Source organism: Dendrobates tinctorius, unplaced genomic scaffold (assembly GCF_039654945.1).
Source record: "Dendrobates tinctorius isolate UK_male_01 unplaced genomic scaffold, ASM3965494v1 ptg000045l, whole genome shotgun sequence".
Taxonomy (NCBI): Eukaryota; Metazoa; Chordata; class Amphibia; order Anura; family Dendrobatidae; genus Dendrobates; species Dendrobates tinctorius.
In genome coordinates this window covers 18,190,883-18,214,018 of record NW_027361713.1, presented here as the reverse complement: position 1 = coordinate 18,214,018, position 23,136 = coordinate 18,190,883, and the positions used below count along the sequence as shown (strand labels likewise).

Below are 23,136 nucleotides of genomic sequence, written 5' to 3'. Positions count from 1 at the left end.
ACTGTTTATATAATTAAAGAATAGTTTGGGGTTTGTTTTACTTTCCTTAGCAATGAGTCTCTCAGTTTCCACTTTTGCTAAATGTATTTGTTTTTTACACATTTTATTTTTTTCTCTATAACTTTTTAATGCTTCTTCATTGCCTTCTTGTTTTTAAATGCCTTGTTCTTGTTATTTATTGCCCTTTTAACATCCTTATTTAGCCACATTGGTGTTCTCCTGTTCCTAGCCCTTTTATTTCTGTACAGTGTGGCTAGCTCGCAGTGGGTGTGTAAAACTGATTTAAATATTTCCCATTTATTTTCTGTACTCCTATTTTTGAGGACATTGTCCCAATCAATTCGGCGAAGGTCCCCTCTAAGCTGATCAAACTTTGCTTTCCTGAAATTCAGCGTTTTTGTAACCCCCTCCAGGGCACCTTACTGAAGGACAAGTGGAATTGTATTATATTGTGGTCACTGTTCACTAGGTGCCCATCGACTCATACTTCTGTTATTCTATCTGGCCTGTTGCTTAAAATGAAGTCCAGAAAGGCTGTCCCTCTAGTTGGGCCCTGCACAAGTTGTGACAGATATTGGTTTCCTTTTTGAGATACGCAGGTTTCAGTTTCCCCGTCTTTGTCGGGGTAGTTGAAGTCCCCCATAATAATCACCTCATTGTGATTTGCTGCTTTGGCTATTTGTTTCAATAATACATTTTCAGTAGTTTCTGTTATATTTGGTGGCTAATAACAAACCCCTATGAGGATTTTATTACTTTTCCCTCCTTGTATTTCCACCCATAGAGACTCCACCTCTTCATTTCCCTCTTGTATATCTTCTCTTAGTGTGGGCTTTAAAGTGGACTTTATATATAGACAGAATCCACCCCCTTTCCTTTTTTTACGATCCCTCCTAAACAAATCATATCCTTGCAAGTTAAGCCTCCCAGTCATAGCTGTCGTCTAACCATGTCTGTTATTCCTACTATGTCGTATTTTTCCTCATACATTACCAACTCCAGATCTTCAATCTTATTGGTCAGGCTTCTTGCGTTGGTCAGCATGCAGGAAAGAAGTTTTGTTTCCTTTTTCTTAGCTTCCTTCTGAGTACCCTGTCTTGGGTCCGCTTTACCACATCTAATATCCTTGATTAGTTTGTCCTTCTGCTGCATGTTCTTGTCTGCTGTTTTTCCTCCCATCCCCTCTTCTTCTAGTGTTTGGTCCAGTATTGGATTATATACTAGAATGAGCCTGAGATGAAAAAAAAGGGTCTCTAGAAATTCAATCCAAAAAGATAAAGTCCTTTCAGAGACCCTGTTCTTATCTAGAGCCAGAGTATACAGGTAAAGGGAAAACTGGTAGATGGAGCTACCGCAAAAAAAGGCAGAGGAAGGAATACCTTTCATCAATCTGACAACTAACACAGGGAGATAATGATTCCAAGGCAGTGAGGTGAAGACTCCAATCCTTTTACAAAGCCCGGACAGACGTATCCCAGAATGCATGGATACTTCAAATAATATCCAAAGGATACAGGGTAAAGGTGATGCAGATCTCTCAAGGAAGGTTCCACCTTCTGGTTTCCCAGATCCTAGTCCTCGTAAATCTACGAAAGTTTGCTACAGGATGTAAAAAAGTTGGTGAACTCAGGAGTAGTGATACCAGTACCAGAAGCAGAATTATGTCTCACACTACTCAAATCTGTTTTCCATAAAAAAAAAACCCGGGGACAAATTTTTGCACAATTATGCAAGGTCAATTATACCATGTAGAAGGTCAGTACTTACAGTGTACCTGCCCAAAGCAAGGTTATCTCACGTCGTCAAACCTCAGATCTCCAAGCAGTCTGGGAGACGTTGAAGAGATGTCATTTAAATGTCAAGGATCAACACATCAGAATTTTGTCTGACAATGCCAACGACCGTAGCCTTCCTCAGACATCAAGGTGGCCCTAGACATCACCATCTAAAAGCTTTGGCCAAAAAGATTCTTCGTTGGGGAGAAAAGACAGTCCTATCAGTGATGACCATACACCTAAAGGGATCTCAGCCAGAAGGAGATTCAACAATCAGAATGTAAACTGAACTGGGAAGAATTTCATTGCTTAAGCCATCGCTAGTGTACTCAGATAGACTTGTTGCCACAAGGGGAGATGCAAAAGCTCAAAAATTCTCCCTGAATCAGATAGACAACCCAATAGGAATATATTCTTTGTCCCAAGTATGAAACATGGACTTGACATGTCCCTTTCCACTCTTACCTCTAATTCCTGCAGTACTTAGGAAAGTCCAGGAGTATCAGTCCAGGGTAATAGTGATATTACCATTTTTGCACTAGAGAAGATGGTTCCCCCTGGTAAAGAAGATGGCTTTATAATACCCGATCTTTCCAGCAAGTCATGATCATCCCAATGTGACATACCTGCAAATCTCTGCCTGGATCCTGAAAGGCAGATCTTGAGATCCAGAAGGGTGTCAGACTCTGTCATATCCCCTATACAGAGGCGTTGGAAGACAGTGATGTCTGCAATATGCATGAAGGTCTGGAAGAAGTTTTGTGAACAATACCAGTAAATGGTGGATATCTTTAGCCCGAATATTCCAGCAATACTTGACTTACTCCAAACGGCAATTGATAAAGACTTAAGACTCAGCACTTTGAAGCTACAAATATTCGCTTTGAGTGCCTTCATGGATTATCCACTAGCAAGCCATCCCTGGATTGAGATATTTAAGGCTACAGGTAGGATTAGACCCACAGTTAAAGTCTCTGTTCCTCCATGGGACCCTAATTTTGTTTTGAACAACCTATGTAAACAACCGTAGGAGACTCTAGAAGACTCGGACATCAAATCTCTCTCCTTAGCCCCATTCTGACATCAGACGTAATAATCAGTCCATGTGACCTGGGCCTATTTGACCAGGGACGGAATATTACGTACGCGATAGCACCGCTGGCTGTCAGCTGATTCTGACAGCTGACACCCTCCACTAAGTGCCAGGAATGATCACTCACCGCTCCAGGCTCTTTAACCCCCGAAATGCTGCGATCAATCATGATCGCAGAATTCCTGGAGTCAGCAGATGGCTAACAGCCCCTCTGCCTTTTGGATCGGCGTGACTTGGGGCCCCGATCGTTGCCATGGTGACCGGATGTCATACGGGTCATCAGAGCTAGGAAACTTGCTGATCATGTGCAGCACATAATCAGCAACTTTCCCTGTCAGTGCAGAGCTCACAGTTTGTACAGCATGGCGATGCTGCTGCTTTAACCCCTTCATGACCAAGCCTATTGTGACCTTAATGACCAGGCCATTTTTTGCAATTCTGACCAGTGTCCCTTTGAGGTAATAACTCTAGAACGCTTCACCAGATCGTAGTGATTCTGAGATTGTTTTTTTCGTGACCTATTGGGCTTCATAATAGTGGTAAATTTAGGTCGATAATTTTATTTGTGAAAAAAACGGAAATTTGGTGAAAACTTTGAAAAGGTCGCAATTTTCAAATTTTGAATTTTTATTCTGTTAAACCAAAGAGTTATGTGACACAAAATAGTTACTAAATAACATTTCCCACATGTCTACTTTACATCAGCACAATTTTGGAAGCAACATTTTTTTTTTCGTTAGGAAGTTAAAAGGGATAAAAGTTGACCAGCGATTTTCTCATTTTTTTGCAACAAGATTTACAAAACCATTTTTTTAGGGACCACCTCACATTTGAAGTCACTTTGAGGGGTCGATATGGCAGAAAATACCCAAAAGTGACACCATTCTAAAAACTGCACCCTTCAAGCCACTCAAAACTATATTCAAGAAGATTATTAGCCCTTCAGGTGCTTCACAGGAACTAAGCAACGTGGAAGGAAAAAATGGACATTTTAACTTTTCCAACAATAATTTTATTTTTGCATCAATTTTTTCATTTTCACATGGGCAACAGGATAAAATGGATCCTAAAATTTGTTGGGCAATTTCTACTGAGTATACTGATACCTCATATGTGGTCAGAAGCCACTGTTTGGGCGCACGGCAGGGTGTGGAAGGGAAGGACCACCATTTGACTTTTTGGAAAAGTAATTCCAATCGTTAGCGGTTGCCAGGTCGCATTTGGAGAGCCCCTGTGAGCCTAAACATTGGAGCACCCCCACAAGTGACCTCATTTTGGAAACTAGACCCCCCCAAGGAACTTATCTAGATGTGTGGTGAGCACTTTGAACCCCCAAGTGCTTCACAGAAGTTTATAACGTAGAGCCGTAAAAATAAAAAATCATATTTTTTTTTTACAAAAATGATCTTTTTGCCCCCAATTTTTTATTTTAACAAGGGTAGCAAAAGGAATTGGACCCCAAAAATTGTTGTGCAATTTGTCCTGAGTAGGCTGATACCCCATTTGTGGGGGTAAACCTCTGTTTGGATGCACGGTAGAGCTCAGAAGGGAAAGAGCGCCGTTTGACTTTTTCAACACAGAATTGGCTGGAATTAAGATGGGACACCATGTTGCGTTTGAAGAGCCCCTGATGTGCCTAAACAGTGGAATCCCCCCCCACAAGTGACACCATTTTGGAAACTAGACCCCCTAAGGAGCTCATCTAGATGTGTGGTGAGCTCTTTGAACCCCCAAGTGCTTCACAGAAGTTTATAACGCAGAGCCGTGAAAATAAAAAATAATTTTTTCCTCAAATATCATTTTTTAACCCCCAATTTTTTATTTTCCCCAGGGTAACAGGAGAAATTAGACCCCCAAAGTTATTGTGCAATTTTTCCTGAGTACGCTGATACCCCATATGTTGGGGTAAACCACTGTTTGGATACATGTGGGTGTTGTGAGTTCATTTTCCCCTTCACTACTGAGGCCCGATGAACTCCCTCTTCTGGTAAAGAAAGGTAGTGAGCCTGATTATCAAACACCTGAGCCTAATGATGATGACTGGCTGAGTGGAGTTACTGACTGGATATAAGGCTGCCAACGCCCTTCTGCCCTGCGGGTGATTTCTCTGTGGGATCCTTGGAGACCAGTCTGAATTCCTGCTCTTCTAAAGCTAAGTTTTTCTGCTTGGCTTTTTGCATTTGTGCTTTGACTTTGTTTTGTTTTTCTGGATTTCTGCCATTCCCTGCTGGGGTGAGCTGAATTCCTTTAGCTCTGTCTTCTGAAAATAGCTGAGTGCTGATTTAGTTTTTGAAGCCTAGCTGCTTCAGGGTCATTTTCCATATCAGCTTGTTGGCTTATGTCTTTGATAGGGTTTTGGCAGATTGCAGACAGCACCCTTCCTTTCCTGTTCTGTTTAGTTAGCTTGGGCCCCATCGTTTGCTCAGCCTATCTTTCTATCTGTGTGAGTGTTTTTTCATCTTGCTTCACCGTCATTATATGTTGGCGGCTGCCTTTTACTTTGGGGTCTGCTCTGGGGCAGTTTAGATTTCCTTTTCTGTCTTTAGGCTATTTAGCTCTCTGGCTGTGATCGAGGGGTCTAGGGCACCGTAGGAACCCCCCACGGCTACTGCTAGTTGTGTTGATAGGCTTCAGGGGTCTGCAATCTGATAGTTGCCAACTTCTCTGGTTTTCTGGACGTAGCTTCTATTTTTGTGTCTGCCTCCTACGGTGACTCGTTCATAACAGAATCACCCGCCATACCGCAGATCCTAGGGTACTCAATAGCAGGAAAGAATTGTAAAAAAAAAAAAAGTGTGTATATTTTTTCCTCTATATCTCTGAGGCCGTAGGGGGATTTTTTTTTTCTCTCAATGGAGATAAAGCAATTGTCTGATCGTGTGGAGCAGCTCGCTGCGGAAGTGCGGGGAATTTCCGCCTACCTTGCTCATTCACATACTGCTGAACCAAAGATTCCTACACCTGATGTATTTTTTGGGGATCGGTCTAAATTTTTGAGTTTCAAAAATAATTGTAAATTATTTTTTGCCTTGAAGCCTAACTCGTCAGGGAGCTCCGCGCAGCAGGTTAAAATTGTCATCTCTTTGCTGCGTGGCGATCCCCAGGATTGGGCGTTTTCTTTGAAACCAGATGATCCTATTCTGACTAATGTGAACGCATTTTTTCAAGCCTTGGGGTTGTTGGATGACGAACCTAATGCCATTGATCAGGCTGAAAAGACCCTGCTGGCATTGAACCAGGGTCGAGATTCTGCAGAATTGTACTGTCAAAAATTCCGAAAGTGGGCGGTACTTACTACCTGGAATGATAATGCCTTGGCTGCTCTCTTTCGGAAGGGGATGTCAGAGGCCGTAAAAGATACTATGGTGGGATTTCCTGTTCCCTCTGGTCTTGACGATTCTATGTCATTAGCCATTCAGGTTGATCGGCGTTTGCGCGAACGCAAAACTGCACGAGAAGTGTTGCCACCTGTTGAACAAATGTCTGAACCTATGCAATGTGATAGTTTTGTCCAGAGAGCAGCGTCAGGAGTTCAGAATAAGCTGTGTTTTTTCTGTGGAGATGCCTCGCATATTATTTCTGTCTGTCCTAAACGAGAGAAACGCTTTGCACACACGTTTTCTATTGGTGGTGTTCAACCTAAGTTTCTTCTGGCTATTACTCTGATCTGCTCCCTGTCCACATTTTCCGCCAAGGCTTTTGTGGATTCGGGAGCAGACCTAAACCTAATGGACTTGGATTTTGCTAAACGTTGTGGATTTCCGATGACACCTCTGCAGACGCCTATCCCTTTGAGGGGGATTGATGCTACTCCTTTGGCTAAAAATAAACATTAGTTTTGGACCCAGGTGGTAATTCGGGTCGCCCCAGACCATCAAGAAAATTGCAGATTTTTGGTGTTGCATAATCTGCATGATACTATTGTTCTGGGGTTTCCCTGGTTACAAATTCATAATCCAGTTTTGAATTGGAAATCTGTGTCTGTGGTGAGTTGGGGTTGTCGGTGAGGCTCCGGTGTTTTCCACCTCTCCTCAGTCGCATGATGTTCCTGATTATTTGGCGGACTTTTATGATGTATTTAGTGAGAATGAGTCTGCGTCTCTGCCTCCTCATAGGAGTTATGACTGTGCAATTGAACTGAGCCCGGGGTGTAAATTTCCCAAGGGTCGGCTCTTTAATTTATCTGTACCCGAGCACGAGGCTATGCGATCCTATATTAAGGAGGCGTTGGAGAAGGGTCATATTAGACCATCCTCGTCACCCTTAGGTGCCGGGTTTTTTTTTGTAGCCAAAAAGGATGGATCATTAAGACCTTGTATTGATTATCGTGCCCTCAACAAAATTACTGTTAAATATCAGTATCCGTTACCCCTGATTTCTGATCTATTCTCCAGAGTTAAAGGTGCTTGCTGGTTTACCAAGCTTGACCTCAGGGGGGCGTATAATCTTATTCGCATTAAGCATGGGGATGAATGGAAGACGGCGTTTAATACTCCGGAGGGACATTTTGAGTACCTGGTGATGCCTTTTGGGGTCACTAATGCCCCTTCTTTCTTCCAGAGCTTCATGAACGATATTTTCCGAGATTTTGTCGATAAATTTTTGATTATCTATCTGGATGATATTTTGATCTTCTCCAAGGATTGGGATTCTCATGTGGAACATATTCGGACTGTGTTCCGGATCTTGAGGGAGAATTCCCTGTATGTCAAATGATCTTAATGCCTTTTTGGAGTACAGAGGATTTCTTTTTTGGGATTTATTTTGTCTCCGTCAACTATTGAAATGGACCCGGCCAAGGTACAGGCCATTTACGATTGGGTTCAGCCCACTTCTTTGAAGGCCCTCCAGAAGTTTTTGGGTTTTGCTAATTTTTTCGGAAATTTATAGCAAAATTTTCTAGTATTGCCAAGCCTTTGACTGATTTGACTAAGAAGGGTGCTGATGTGTTAAATTGGTCTCCGGAGGCGGATTCTTCCTTTCAGGAGCTGAAGCGAAGATTCACCTCCGCCCCGGTTTTGCGGCAACCTGATGTCTCACTTCCGTTCCAGGTAGAGGTGGATGCTTCTGAGATTGGTGCCGGAGCTGTTTTGTCCCAAAAGGATCCTGTAACATCTAAAATGAATCCCTGTGCTTTCTTTTCCCGAAAGTTCTCTCCATCTGAACGTAACTATGATGTGGGGAATCGGGAACTGTTGGCCATGAAATGGGCATTTGAGGAGTGGAGACATTGGTTGGAGGGAGCTAAGCATCAAGTCGTGGTCCTCACTGACCACAAGAATTTGATTTACCTAGAGTCGGCTAAGCGCTTGAACCCTAGACAGGCTAGGTGGGCCTTGTTTTTTACACGTTTTGATTTTGTGATTTCTTTTCTTCCTGGAACTAAGAATGTTAAGGCAGACGCGCTCTCTAGGAGCTTCTTTGCTGATTCTCCTGTGGTGACCAAGCCTGCTACCATCTTAGGCGAAGGGGTAGTTCTTTCTGCCATCTCGCCCGATTTGAGACGTGCTCTGGAAGAGTTCCAGGAGGACAAACCTGAGCGTTGTCCCAGTGGAAAGTTGTATGTTCCTGACCAGTGGAAGAAGAGAGTGATGTCTGAAGTTCATTGCTCTGCTTTGGCTGGTCATCCAGGTATTTTTGGTACTAGAGATCTGGTGAGTCGGTCTTTTTGGTGGCCCTCCTTGTCACGTGATGTCAGGAATTTTGTGCAGTCCTGTGGGACGTGCTCCCGGTCTAAATCGTGTTCTCGCTCTAGTGGGTTGTTGATGCCTTTGCCTGTCCCCAAGAGGCCATAGACCCATATTTCAATGGATTTCATCTCTGATATGCCTGTCTCTCAAAGGATGACTGTTATTTGGGTGATTTGTGATAGGTTCGCTAAGATGGTTCATCTTGTACCACTCCCTAAGTTGCCGTCTTCCTCTGAGTTGGTGCCCCTGTTTTTGCAACAGGTGGTTCGCTTGCACGGGATTCCTGAGAACATTGTATCTGACAGAGGAGTTCAGTTTGTGTCTAGGTTTTGGAGAACTTTCTGTTCCAAGCTGGGAATTCAGTTGTCCTTCTCCTCTGCTTTTCACCCTCAGACCAATGGGCAGACAGAGAGAACAAACCAGACCTTGGAGTCATATTTGAGATGTTTTATTTCTACTGATCAGGATGATTGGGTTTCATTTTTGCCCTTGGCCGAATTTGCTTTAAATAATAGAGCTAGTTCTGCCACTTTGATGTCACCTTTTTTTTGTAACTTTGGGCTTCATCCTCGATTTTCTTCAGGGCAGGTGGAGCCCTCTGCCTGCCCAGGTGTTGACACTGTGGAGAGAATGCACCAGATCTGGGACCAAGTGGTGGATAAGTTATCTCTCTCCCAGGAAAAGGCCCAGCGGTTTTCCAACCGACATAGGACCATTGGTCCCCAGTTTAAGGTTGGTGATATGGTGTGGTTATCATCAAAAAATATTGCTATGAAGGTGGCTTCTCCTAAGTTTAAGCCTAGATTTATTGGACCTTACAAGGTTTTGGAGATTATTAATCCGGTCTCTTTTCGTTTGGCTCTTCCTGTCACATTTAAAATCCATAATGTGTTCCATAAATCTTTGTTGAAGAGGTTTGTTGAACCTGTTCTTCCGGGGGTGGCACCTCCAGACCCTGTGTTGGTTGAAGGTAACGTGGAATATGAGGTAGAGAAAGTACTGGATTCCCGTCTGGCTAGACGGAGACTCCAGTATTTGGGTAAGTGGAAGGGTTATGGTCAGGAGCCCCGCCGTCAGTCATGGGGGGGGGGGTCGGATCACGGTCTCCAACCATGTCTGATGCTATTGCAGCATCGGCCATGGCTGGATTGTAATATTTCACAAAATAACATTGGTGAAATATTACTATCGCTCTGGCTGTTTCACTTTTAACAGCCAATCAGAGCGATCGTAGCCACGGGGGGACTAAGCCACCCCCCCGTGGTGAAGTACAAAGGGTCCTGTCACTGCGGGTCGGGTGACCTTTCAGTGACCCCAGTCACCCGACCCGCAGGAGGGCAATTAATTCATGACGCCACAAAGGCGTCACTGGTCGGATTGGCACAGCTTTTCATGACGCCTATGTGGCGTCATTGGTTGGGAAGGGGTTAATTAGGGGGCAGGTCACTGAGGGATCAGCGACCTGTCAGCAGTCTGCATTATCAATATCTAATCAGAGCACCACATAAAGGCCCCACCTGCAGACCCCCCTGCAGCATGGGCATATCATTGACACAAAACTGAAAATCAAATATACAGTATAAAGCTCAATGTGGGTGTATGTATGTGTGTCCGGGATTGGCATCCGCACCGTCGCAGCTGCAGCCACAAAATTTGGCACAGTCACACGTCTGGACCCTGAGAGCTTCATAGGTTATGTTGTGAAGTGAAATTTTAACCCTGCGCATTCCAATTCACCAAACAATTTTACCCCTATCTACATAATCGGGAAAAAGTGTATGTATTGGCATCTGCACCGTCGTAGCTACAGCCACAAAATTTAGCATAGTCACACGTCTGGACCCTGAGAGCTTCATAGGTTATGTTGTGAGGCGAAATTTTAACCCCAGTGCGTTCCAATTCACCAAACAATTTTGCCCCTATCTACATAATGGGGAAAAGTGAAAGGAAAAGTGTTGGAGGCAAATTGACAGTTGCCAGATATGAACAAGGGGGACTTAAAGAATGAGAGTGATGGCACCAAAGAGTATATACTGTACAGTTGCTAAGGTGGGGCCCTTACATGGGATACTCACCACACACGGGGATATGAACACACACAAAATGTGCCACACTACCACTTGCTTCAACACATATACCACCCTCAGCAAAGATTTCACCACACATACACCAACCTCGCCACATAAAAGTCGAAACACAAAAGTCGCCACTCAAAACTTGCCACGCTGTCCCAGAGCTGTTTAAAAGATGAAAAATGAGCTGTGATTGGTTGCTATCAGCAACAGTTTTCTTTGTAGACAGTTGTGGTAACTGAGGCCTATTATTCTTATCATTTCTATGGTGTTATTGTCCTTCTGTAAAGCTGGAAATAACACAATTTTCACTTCACCCATGACAGCACCACCTGAGAGAGGGATCCGCCCCGCCAGGACAGGAGCCTACTGAAATATAAGGGGCTGCACCTCTCCCCCGCTTCAGTTGGGTTCCTGTCCTGGAACGGGATCCCTGTCTGACAGCGGCGGTGCCTGTCATGGATGGACCCAGGTCGGTGGACTGGAAGCGCAGTCCCCGGGGTTCCTCCTGCAGGCCCCGGATTCGTGCGGGTGCGGTATGGCGGCCTCAGCAGCGGGGCTCTACTCCGTGCCTCCCTCCCCCTGCGTGCGCCCGATCCTTCTCCCTGGGACGACAGGGGAAGCCGGAGGCGGCTTCCGGCGTCTGACGTCAGCGGAACGATGCACCCTGGGAGTGCGCCGGCTGACGTCACAGACGCGACGGCAGCATGGCGCCTGGTGCGGCGCCGGCCGCAGTAAGAGGAAAAGCGGCTGGCAGTCGCAGGGGGGAGGGGTACCGAGACCAGCAGCCGCCCGAGCCACAGATCGAGGAATTCCTCGAGGTCGAGAGAACGCAGACCGCATGCTCCAACACAGCCTCCGAGTCCGGTACCCGACTTTGTGGGTGGTGAGTGATCTTCGAGAATGTTAGACCAATATCAATAGGGTCCTTCTTGCGTGTTATTTTTTTCCTTAGGGAAAGGCAAAAAAGCACGGAGCAAAAAGAATAACAGAGAGTGTGCTATATGCCAGAGCCCCCTAGCGGAAGATTGGCAAAAGGACCTTTGTGCCAGCTGTATCTTGCGGACTATGGCGGAGGAGGTGCCGAGCCTGGCAACTAACCTCAGATCAGTCATAAGGTCTGAGGTACAAGGCTCACTTAAAATATTATTAAAGAAAAAGAAAAAAAAGTAGGAGAGACTCCCCAACTTCTTCGTCAGACTCTTCCTCGTCGGAATATCAGGTCGAAAACAGGTCCTCCTCGGATAATGATACGTGGGGAAGGCCGTGTTTTCCGGTAGATGATACAGACGCTCTCCTTAAGGCCATTAGGACAACCATGGGCCTACAGGAGGAGAAAGCAACTAAGTCACTAGAAGACGTAATGTTTGGGGGGTTACAGGAAAGGAAAAAGCGCACCTTTCCGGTTAATGAGAAAATTCAGGCGCTCATTGAAAAAGAGTGGAAGAAGCCTGAAAGATCAGGTAGTCTTCCCTCCTCCTCAAAAAGGAGATATCCCTTTGAGCCTAAAGATACGGAAATATGGGACAAGGTCCCAAAAATTAATGCAGCAGTATCCAGATCATCCAAAAGGTCGGCCCTGCCCCTAGAAGACTCAGGAGTGCTGAGAGAGCCTCTAGATCAAAAAGCAGACTCCTACCTAAGACATGTATGGGAAGCAGCGGCAGGGGGACTGAAACCAGCAATAGCCGGCACCTGCACAGCCCGCTCCTTAATGATCTGGTTACAGCAGCTAGAAGAAAAACTCGCATCCAAGGTGTCAAGGGAAAAAACTTTGGGAGATATGTATCTTCTACATGGAGCAGCCGCCTTTTTGGCCGACACCTCTGCCGATTCCATGAGATTGACGGCGAGGGCAGCGGGGTTATCAAACGCCGCAAGGCGTGCATTATGGCTTAAAGGCTGTCCTGGAGACCTACAATCAAAAGCTAAATTATGCTCTCTTCCATGTGATGGACAATTTCTTTTTCGGAAAAATTTAGACGACATCCTGGAAACAGCAGGAGACAGGAAAAAGGGCTTCCCCAGATTTACGGGAGATCAAAGAAGGCCGCCCCTTTCGGAGGGGAAAATTCAATAGGGGCCGTCCTCCGGGGATCGAAAAAGATGGGAGGACAAAAGAAAGAGTCTGGATTCATGTTTGGGGGATCCGCTTCATCCGCAAAGAAGTCCCCACAATGACGCCGGTATCCCTGTAGGGGGGAGACTGATGCTCTTTTATCAGGCCTGGGAAAATATATCTTCCAACACCTGGATTTTAAAAATAAAAAAAAGGTCTAAAATTTCCTTTTTTTCAACGGCCGAGAGCATCGTTTTGGGTGAACCCCGTCAGGAAAGGGTTAGAAGAGCAGTTGACCCTAGAGACAGAGATCCTAAGTCTGCTGGACAAACACGTTCTGATCGAGGTTCCAAGCAAACAGGAAAGAAGGGGTTTCTACTCACCCCTTTTCCTAATAAAAAAACCGGATCATTCATTCAGGACGATTATAAACCTCAGAGGCCTCAACCAATGGATAGAAAACCAGACCTTCAAAATGGAGTCAGTAACTTCGGCCATAAAACTATTACACCACAATTGTTTTATGGCCGTAGTCGACTTAAAGGATGCCTACTACCACATCCCGATCCATCCAGAGTACCAAAAATACTTAAGGGCAGCTCTCTACATCCAGGGCAACCTCAGACATTTTCAGTTCAGAGCCCTTCCATTCGGCATATCCATAGCCCCGAGGGTGTTCACGAAGGTAGTAGCAGAGATGACAGCCTTCCTCCGAATCCACAATACAATTATAATACCCTACTTAGACGATTTTCTAATTGTGGGCAACTCGGAACGCCACTGCACAGAACAGGTGGAAAGGGTAACAAATACCATACAAAGACTGGGCTGGATGGTGAATGTCAAAAAGTCGATACTACAACCCCTAGAAAGGCAAATGTTTTTAGGGTTCATCTTGGACTCGGAACAGCAAATGTGTCTTTTACCAGAGGCCAAGGTGGAAAAGGTGAGGAATATGACCCTGGCAGCAATAGACCAACCTCACATGACCCTGGGAGGGGCGATGTCCTTACTAGGCAGTCTGACAGCCTGTATTCCAGCGGTCAGATGGGCACAATTGTATACCCGTCAACTGCAAGCAGAGATCCTATCAGCACAGAAATTGCTAAAAGGGCGTTTAGAAGGAAGGCTGGAACTTTCCTTAAAAGTCAAAAACTCTCTCAGATGGTGGCTAGACAGAACAAACCTAGTAGCAGGGACATTATGGCACAGGCCAGTATCCGATGTGATTCTGACGGATGCAAGTTCCTCGGGGTGGGGAGCACCCCTGAGGGCACGGGCAGCCCAGTGTCCCTGGGGACACCAAGAACAAAGCGCATCCTCCAACCTAAGAGAATTAAGGGCGGTAAACAAAGCCCTAAGGATATTCATCCCCAGTCTAGAAGGCCGCAATGTCCAGATCATGTCAGACAACAAAGTGACAGTGGCTTATATCAACCACCAGGGAGGGACAAGGTCACACTCCCTATTGAGCGAAACCAACAAAATCTTTCGCAGAGCAGAACGATACCTACACTCTCTAACGGCCTTACACATCAGAGGGGTGGAGAACATACAAGCAGATTTCCTAAGCTGCAACACATTGAGGCACGGAGAATGGGCCCTAAATCACTTAGTGTTCCAGAAGATAGTACAACTCTGGGGAGAGCCAGTAATAGACCTCTTTGCCAACAAAAACAGGCAGGTAAAAAGATTGTGTTCATTGAACCCAAAAGAAGACCCATGGGCAGTGGACGCATTTCAAATTCCGTGGAATATCGAACTGGGCTACGCCTTTCCTCCGGTAGCTCTAATCCCAGCAGTGGTGAAGAAAATGAGAGGATCAGGTCAGAGTGATCTTAACCCCGTTCTGGCCAAAAAGACCCTGGTTCTCACTACTGCAGATGATGTCCCTCTCAGATCCATGGGTACTACCAGAGATTCCAGACCTGCTAGCTCAGGGTCCGGTATTCCACATGCAAGTCAAGGGGTTCCATCTGACGGCGTTGAATTTGAGAGGTCACTTTTAAAAAAAAAATAGAGGGTTCTCCCCTGGGTTGATTGCTACACTGATGAAAAGTAGAAAGCCAGTAACAACTAATATATACGGTAGGACATGGAATAAGTTTCTGCAGTTCCTAGGAAGACCGTTAGACCAAGAGCCCCGATCAAGGCCATCTTAGAGTTCTTACAGTCAGGACTACAGCTAGGCCTAGCAGTAAATACACTCAAAGTACAAGTTTCAGCGCTAGACGCTCTATATAACTGCAGTATAGTAGCAAACAGATGGGTAGCCAGATTCATTAAATCCTGCCAGAGGTCTAGATCAATCCTTTTGCCAAAAATAGCTCCCTGGGATTTAAACCTTGTGTTAGAAGCTCTCACGAAGGAGCCATTTGAACCAGTGCAACAACTACCAGTAAAATCTTACCCTAAAAACCATTATTTTAGTTGCCCTTACATCAGCACGTAGAGTGAGTGACTTGCAGGCCCTCTCAGTTAACCCACCTTATACCCAGGTGTACCAGGACAGGGTTGTCCTAAAAACAGACCCTGCTTATTTACCGAAAGTTGTATCAGATTTTCACCGAAGTCTGGAAATTGTCCTCCCCTCCTTCTGTGACAATCCAAAAAACCCAGGAGAGGAGAAATTCCATAATTTAGACGTTAAAAGAGCCCTCTTAGAGTATATATCAGTAACTAGCCAGTGGAGGAGGTCCCAGTCCCTATTTGTAGCCTTCCAGGGTGCCAGGAAGGGTTACGGAGTATCGAAAGGGACTATTGCCAGATGGATTAGGGAGGCCATTAGTGTAGCCTACTTAGCTAGTGGTGGTCCGATTCCTGACGGCATCAAGGCTCATTCCACCAGAGCCGTGGCGACCTCCTGGGCTAAAAAAGCAGAGGTATCAATTGAGCAAATTTGTAAGGCCGCTACCTGGGCCTCACCCTCAACCTTTTTTAAACACTATATATTAAATCTATCCTCCTCTGCTGACTTAACCTTTGGTAGAAGGGTGCTGCAAGCGGTGGTCCCTCCCTACGGTGTTCGAAGTCTCCAAAAATCTCTCAGGTGGTGCGGTCATGGGTGAAGGGAAAACCACCATGGTTACTTGCCGGTAGCCGGTTTTTCCGGAACCCATGACAGCACCCGTATATTCCCCCGTCCTTTTTCACCGAATGGGTGTGCACGTTTACAGGGTGTATTTGTGTGATGTGGTGTTGGATAAACATGTAACTAACCGGGAAGTCCTCAATGCTCTGTAACCAACTGAAGCGGGGGAGAGGTGCCGGCCCTTATATTTCAGTAGGTTCCTGTCCTGGCGGGGCGGATCGCTCTCTCAGGTGGTGCTGTCATGGGTTCCGGAAAAACCGGCTACCGGTAAGTAACCATGGTAGTTTATTACTGTGCCAACACAGACTGCAGGGGGAAGCCCAGTATCACACAGGATAGGATTAGATACATGGCTCAGCAGTCAGTATCACACAGGATAGGATTAGATACACAGCTCAGCAGTCAGTATCACACAGGAGAGGATTTTATGTGCAATATAATCATTATAATTTGTTATAACTAACCACAGTTGGTTACTATGCCCAGGCAACGCCGGGCTCTTCAGCTAGTAAAGAATAAACAACAACCACAAGACGGATTTCATCAACCAAGGTATCATTTTAATCAATATAATGGCGCTGACCTGACAGTCTCTGTAGGTTACTGTGCACAATCCTGCTGACAGGTTCCCTTTAAGTATACATGTAAAACTGTTATGACTCTGACCAAATATACTTGGACAAAGCATTGTGCAAAGTTCTTTTAACAGGTGATAGAGTGAAAGGATACAAATGGCAGAATAAAATATTATCCTGTAACACTAGTAAAAAGCACTCCTTTTTTCAGTTAATCCTTTTTTTATTGCATCTCAATTCTAAATGCATAAAAATAACTACCAATACGAATTGTGTGATCCAGTTTCCAGCACCACTCTGGTCATCTTCTTAAAAATGAGACTGCAAATAGCACAACATGAGGACCAGGAGTTTCTTTCTTAAAGGAGTGTCAACTCTTAGGAAATATAGCTTGAAACTGCTTAAAATACATAAAATGGCAAACTCAGCAGCTACTCTGTCTTCATGAATCTATCATTGTCTTATTGACGCTTCTCCATTACTAAACCGTGGGCTTGATGTCACCGGACAATACAACGGTGACATCAACCCACAAATATGAATCCCACTTGCTGCCGCCACAGGTCAAGTGGGGAGAGCCTGGCAAAGTGCCAGAAATGGCGCATTTAATATCCATGCCCCCTTATCAGCTTGAGAGTACCACTCCATCGGTCTACTTTAACTTAGCTAGTTGTCACCGTGACCCCATGCAATTTTTTAAATTATTTATATAAATAAAAAAACATTCTGTGGCCCCCTCTATTCTTGATAACCAGCCCCACAGCAGTCAGTTTTCCCTCACTGGTTATGAAACATACAGAGGAACCCACGCCGTTTTTTGTTTTTAATATTTAGAGTGCATACCCCGGTTGATGAATACTCTCTTTATCTGCTGTCGCTGTTATTAGTGTCAGCAGGCTTAGGCTGATGGGAGTAGTACTTTTTACCTCTGATCAGAACTGTGGACTCATGCGGTCATTTGACAGCCCGGGAACCATGGCTGTCTGACCGTCAGGAACGACGATAAGAAGCATTGTTTGCCAGCGCTGTCATGCATATGACAGCTCGAGAAACACCCGGTATTCTGGGTGCCAAACCAGAAGAGTAACAGACTTCATGGTGAAATCCATGTTTGGGGGTCCATGCCCGAACAGTAGGTGTTCGGTACGGACCCCGAACTTTGTTAGAGTTCACCCATGTCTGCTATTAATGTGACCTCACCACTGTAGGCAAAACATAGGGACCAGAGCAGACATAGTGTCTGTGCTGGACCCAAGGAGTGGTAAGTACCTGCTGAGTTTATGTAGTATACACAGTACAGTTTGAACCCCACTTCGGTAAAAGTGGACAACTTATATAATGTAGGTGTATGGAGCTTTATTCTAAGTGTCATAGATTTACTTTGGGAAATTACACCGCTCCACACTCATGATGACTCTATGTGAGTTGGCCTTTTGTTGACCCTATGTGAGTTGGCAAAGCTGACTAGTGGGTTATGCGGTTCAGAAGATGCTCAGAGCACGCTGGAAACCGTACAAGACTGTGATTAGTTAATATTGACACGTACAGTACATTACAGCGGTGTTATGAAAGGATTAGGTTATAAAGTTAGCTTGTAGTGCTTCTTTAACGGGAACTGTTTACAATAAAAATGGTATCTGATCTGCAGGTAAATCTTGTAGCGCAGTAGGGGCTGGTGAGATTAATTTGTCTACATTTTTGTAGGAAAAGTTTTAGTAAAATTTGCATTTTAGTCATTGAAAGCCCTGGTGTTTGTATTCATGAGTCCAGTGGGTGGTCCTATTCAGTGATTGACAGTTTTTCCTGTAAGATTGTACAGAGATGGCTGTCAATCATTAGTAGCACTACCCACTGGACTTCTGTGCATACAAACACCAGGTATGTCAATGAATAAAATGCAAGTTATACTAAATCTTTTCCCACAAACCTACAGTTGTGGCCAAAAGTATTGACACCCCTGCAATTTTGTCAGATAATACTCAGTTTCTTCCTGAAAATTACTGGAAACACAAATTCTTTGTTATTATTATCTTCAGTTAATTTGTCTTAAATGGAAAAACACAAAAAGAATTGTCCTAAAGCCAAATTGGATATAATTCCACACCAAACATAAAAAAGAGGGTGGACAAAAGTATTCGCACTGTTCGAAAAATCATATGATGCTTCTCTAATTTGTGTAATTAACAGCACCTGTAACTTACCTGTGGCACCTAACAGGTGTTGGCAATAACTAAATCACACTTGCAGCCAGTTGACATGGATTAAAGTTGACTCAACCTCTGTCCTGTGTCCTTGTGTGTACCACATTGAGCATGGAGAAAAGAAAGGAGACCAAAGAACTGTCTGAGGACTTGAGAAACCAAATTGTGAGGAAGCATGAGCAATCTCAAGGCTACAAGTCCATCTCCAAAGACCTGAATGTTCCTGTGTCTACCGTGCGCAGTGTCATCAAGAAGTTTAAAGCCCATGGCATTGTGGCTAACCTCCCTAGATGTGGATGGAAAAGAAAAATTGACAAGAGATTTCAACGCAAGATTGTGCGGATGTTGGATAAAGAACCTCGACTAACATCCAAACAAGTTCAAGCTGCCCTGCAGTCCGAGGGTACAACAGTGTCAACCCGTACTATCCGTCGGCGTCTGAATGAAAAGGGACTGTATGGTAGGAGACCCAGAAAGACCCCACTTCTTACCCCGAGACATAAAAAAGCCAGGCTGGAGTTTGCCAAAACTTACCTGAAAAAGCCTAAAACGTTTTGGGAGAATGTTCTCTGGTCAGATGAGACAAAAGTATAGCTTTTTGGGCAAAGGCATCAACATAGAGTTTACAGGAGAAAAAAAGGCATTCAAAGAAAAAAACACGGTCCCTACAGTCAAACATAGCGGAGGTTCCCTGATGTTTTGGGGTTGCTTTGCTGCCTCTGGCACTGGACAGCTTGACTGTGTGCATGGTATTATGAAGTCTGAAGACTACCAACAAATTTTGCAGCATAATGTAGGGCCCAGTGTGAGAAAGCTGGGTCTCCCTCAGAGGTCATGGGTCTTCCAGCAGGACAATGACCCAAAACACACTTCAAAAAGCACTAGAAAACGGTTTGAGAGAAAGAACTGGAGACTTCTAAGGTGGCCAGCAATGAGTCCAGACCTGAATCCCATAGAACACCTGTGGAGAGATCTAAAAATGGTAGTTTGGAGAAGGCACCCTTCTAATATCAGGGACCTGGAGCAGTTTGCCAAAGAAGAATGGTCTAAAATTCCAGCAAAGCATTGTAAGAAACTCATTGATGGTTACCGGAAGCGGTTGGTCGCAGTTATTTTGGCTAAAGGTTGTGCAACCAAGTATTAGGCTGAGGGTGCCAATACTTTTGTCTGGCCCATTTTTGGAGTTTTGTGTGAAATGATCAATGTTTTGCTTTTTGCTTCATTCTCTTTTGTGTTTTTTCATTTAAGACAAATTAAATGAAGATAATAATACCAAAGAATTTGTGATTGCAATCATTTTCAGGAAGAAACTGAGTATTATCTGACAAAATTGCAGGGGTGTCAATACTTTTGGCCACAACTGTATATAATATTATGCTCAGGTTCTTCTTCTTTACATCATGCTGTCCACAGATTGGATCCATGTACAACATGACCAGTTCCCATTAAGATCATTATATCTTACTTCAGTCATTAATACCTTTCAATTTTCTTTTTGTATCAGATGTGATTTGGGTTATCCTAAGTGTGGAGGCTGGTGGGCTCCTAGGTGTCACACAGCAACTCTCATCCTTTGAAACAGAGTTCAACACTCAGCCGCATCGCAACCTTGCTGGGGATTTTAACCCCTTTGCTTCGCCTCAGAAGAGTCGTTCCACAGATGGAGAAAACATGAGCACCTGGACATCTGAAACAAAGACTCCTGAAGGAGAACAGAATGGACTTTCTCAGACAAATGTAAATATATGTTCAACGGATCATCAAACCAGCCATTCTGTAGCAACATATAGAGAGGTGAGGCAAAATGTGGAAAAATGAAATAAAACCTAAATATTGCAGCAGGAGAGAAATGTGGACTTTGAGTTGTGCCATGCCTTTCTGTTCTTCTCAGCCAATTACTGTGCTATAAAAAGGCTAAAGCCATTTGCCTATGGTCTAGCAGTCTTAATATTCCTCTGCTTGGCATCTCATCTTGATAATTTTTATTTCAGCAAGTTACGTAGTTGTTGTGCATCATGTACATCTATATATAATTTCCTTGAATTGTCAGTCGTCCACTTCCGTCTGGATGTCCCCGAATCCCACAATCCACCACGCCAACCGCCATATTGAAATACCCAAGTGACGCTGCCAGGACCCCCCCCCCCCCCCCCATCGGACCCGCCACTGCCTGCCCAACACCTCCGTCACAGCCGGTAGGAAAGACCGCGGCTAGCCGGAAGGACGCCCCCCCCCCGCCACTGGACCTGCCGCCGCTGAACTCCCCACCGCCGCTGCTGGACCCGCCGCTGCCTGCCCACCATGTACACACACACACGTACACGCACACATGTACGTACACGCACACATGTACGTACACACGCTCACATGTACGTACACACGCTCACATACACGTACGTAGACACACGTGCTCACATACACTCACCTGCTCACACACACACGTACTCGCATACACACACACGTACTCGCATACACACACACGTACTCCCACACGTACTCCCATACACACACACGTACTCCCATACACACACACGTACTCCCATACACACACACGTACTCCCATACACGCACACGTACTCCCATACACGCACACGTACTCCCATACACGCACACGTACTCCCATACACGCACACGTACTCCCATACACGCACACGTACTCCCATACACGCACACGTACTCCTACTCCTACGCACACGTACTCCTACTCCTACGCACACGTACTCCTACTCCTACGCACACGTACTCCTACTCCTACGCACACGTACTCCTACTCCTACGCACACGTACTCCTACTCCTACGCACACGTACTCACACAAACGCACTCACATCCACACACACGTACTCACATCCACACACACAGGTACTCAAACACACACGTACTCACATATGCACTGTCACAAACCCACCGCTGACACGGGTATGTCATGGATGGGGGAATGCGACGCACTGCCGACACATGGCTATCACAGGCACAGTGGTGGGGGCTTATCTTAGTTATCCCACCAATGGCACAATATGACAAAAATACAGCAAGCTAGTCTTGCCCTAACAATTTATTGCAGGGGGTTATTTTGGATGCCCCACCACTGCTAACAACCTCCCAAGAACTGCGGGGATTTTAGGTATATCCCTCTTTCTCAGTTCCACTTTGGAACTCGCTGCTCTCCAGCACCCCCCTTATCCTCAGGTCAGTCAGGGAACTACACCTAGGATAATTAGTCGCCGGACGGGCTGCTTGTTGTGCACAGGCGATTAGACCGCTGCAGTAAGGGAATTATCAATGCTCTGGCCGCAGCCACCCATTCAGCATATAAGACCCTTCCGTACTGACAGCTAGCCCAACCAACCAAGACACACCACGCTGCCACCAGCTCCCGGTTTCTCTGCTTAAGGTATAGCCTTAATAGAGGGGTTCGAAGCCAGCCCAATCAGTAGCGTAATTATCTAAAGCAGAGGTCCCCAATGTCAGTCCTCGAGGGCTGAACCAGTGCAGGTTTTCAGGATTTCCTTACTATTGCACATGGATTGGAATCATTACCTAATGTGCAATACTAAGGAGATCCTGAAAACCTGCACTGGTTCAGCCCTCGAGGACTAACATTGGGGACCTCTGATCTAAAGGCACGTGTTCGTTTCTTAGAGCATGAAGACAGACTGATAATTTTATGATTTATTCCCCAAAGGCGGGCAGTGATTACATAGATAAAAAGTTTTACAAAGTTGAGACATCAGATATGTACATTGCAAATCTAATATATAAAGCTCAAGTGTGTGTGTGTATGTATGTGTGTATGTCCGGGATTGGCATCCGCACCGTCGCAGCTACAGCCACAAAATTTGGCACAGTCACACGTCTGGATCCCGAGAGTGTCCTAGGCTATGTTGTGAGGCAAAATTTTAACCCCGCGTGTTCCAATTCACCAAACAATTTTTCCCCTATCTACATAGTGGGGGAAAAAGTGTGTGTATCAAGCCCCGCCCCTCATTATGATGTCATAATGGTTGCCATGGCGACGCTGATGTCGTCATAGGTTGCAAGCCCCGCTGCTCATTATGATGTCATAATGGTTGACTATGGGATGGAGGATGTGTGATGGGTATATGGGCACTCGACTATGGGATGGCGAATATGTATGATGTGTATATGGGTATGGGACTATGGGATGGAGGATGTGTGATGGGTATATGGGCATGGGACTATGGGATGGAGGATGTGTGATGGGTATATGGGCACTTGACTATGGGATGGAGGATATATATGATAGGTATATGGGCACGGGCCTATGGGATCGTGGATATGTATGATGGGTATATGGGCACAGGACTATGGGATGGAGGATAATTATAATTTGCTATAACTAACCACAGTTAGTTACTATGCCCGGGCATCGCCGGGCTCTTCAGCTAGTATAAAATAACAGGGATGAAAAGCAAAAATGAAACTTAGTTGCTTAACGGTCTTTAGGCAAGCCATGTGGTCAGGGGATGGGCCGCCAGCCATACATCTCCCGACATCAATGAACCTCTTGGCATGAAGTCTCTGGCAGAACTGACTGGTTTGTTCAAGGGAATGCCTTAT

General features: G+C 45.2%; 1 protein-coding gene across 2 annotated transcripts in view; it reads left to right on the top strand.

The window, feature by feature from the left end:
* Positions 1–23,136, top strand: part of ILRUN (inflammation and lipid regulator with UBA-like and NBR1-like domains) — a 291,746-nt gene that overhangs the window by 139,914 nt on the left and 128,696 nt on the right. For both annotated transcript variants that reach the window (XM_073575633.1, XM_073575634.1), the window contains exon 4: positions 20,061–20,350. In XM_073575633.1, the coding sequence (XP_073431734.1) occupies positions 20,061–20,350 (290 nt within the window). The remainder of the gene's footprint in view (positions 1–20,060; positions 20,351–23,136) is intronic.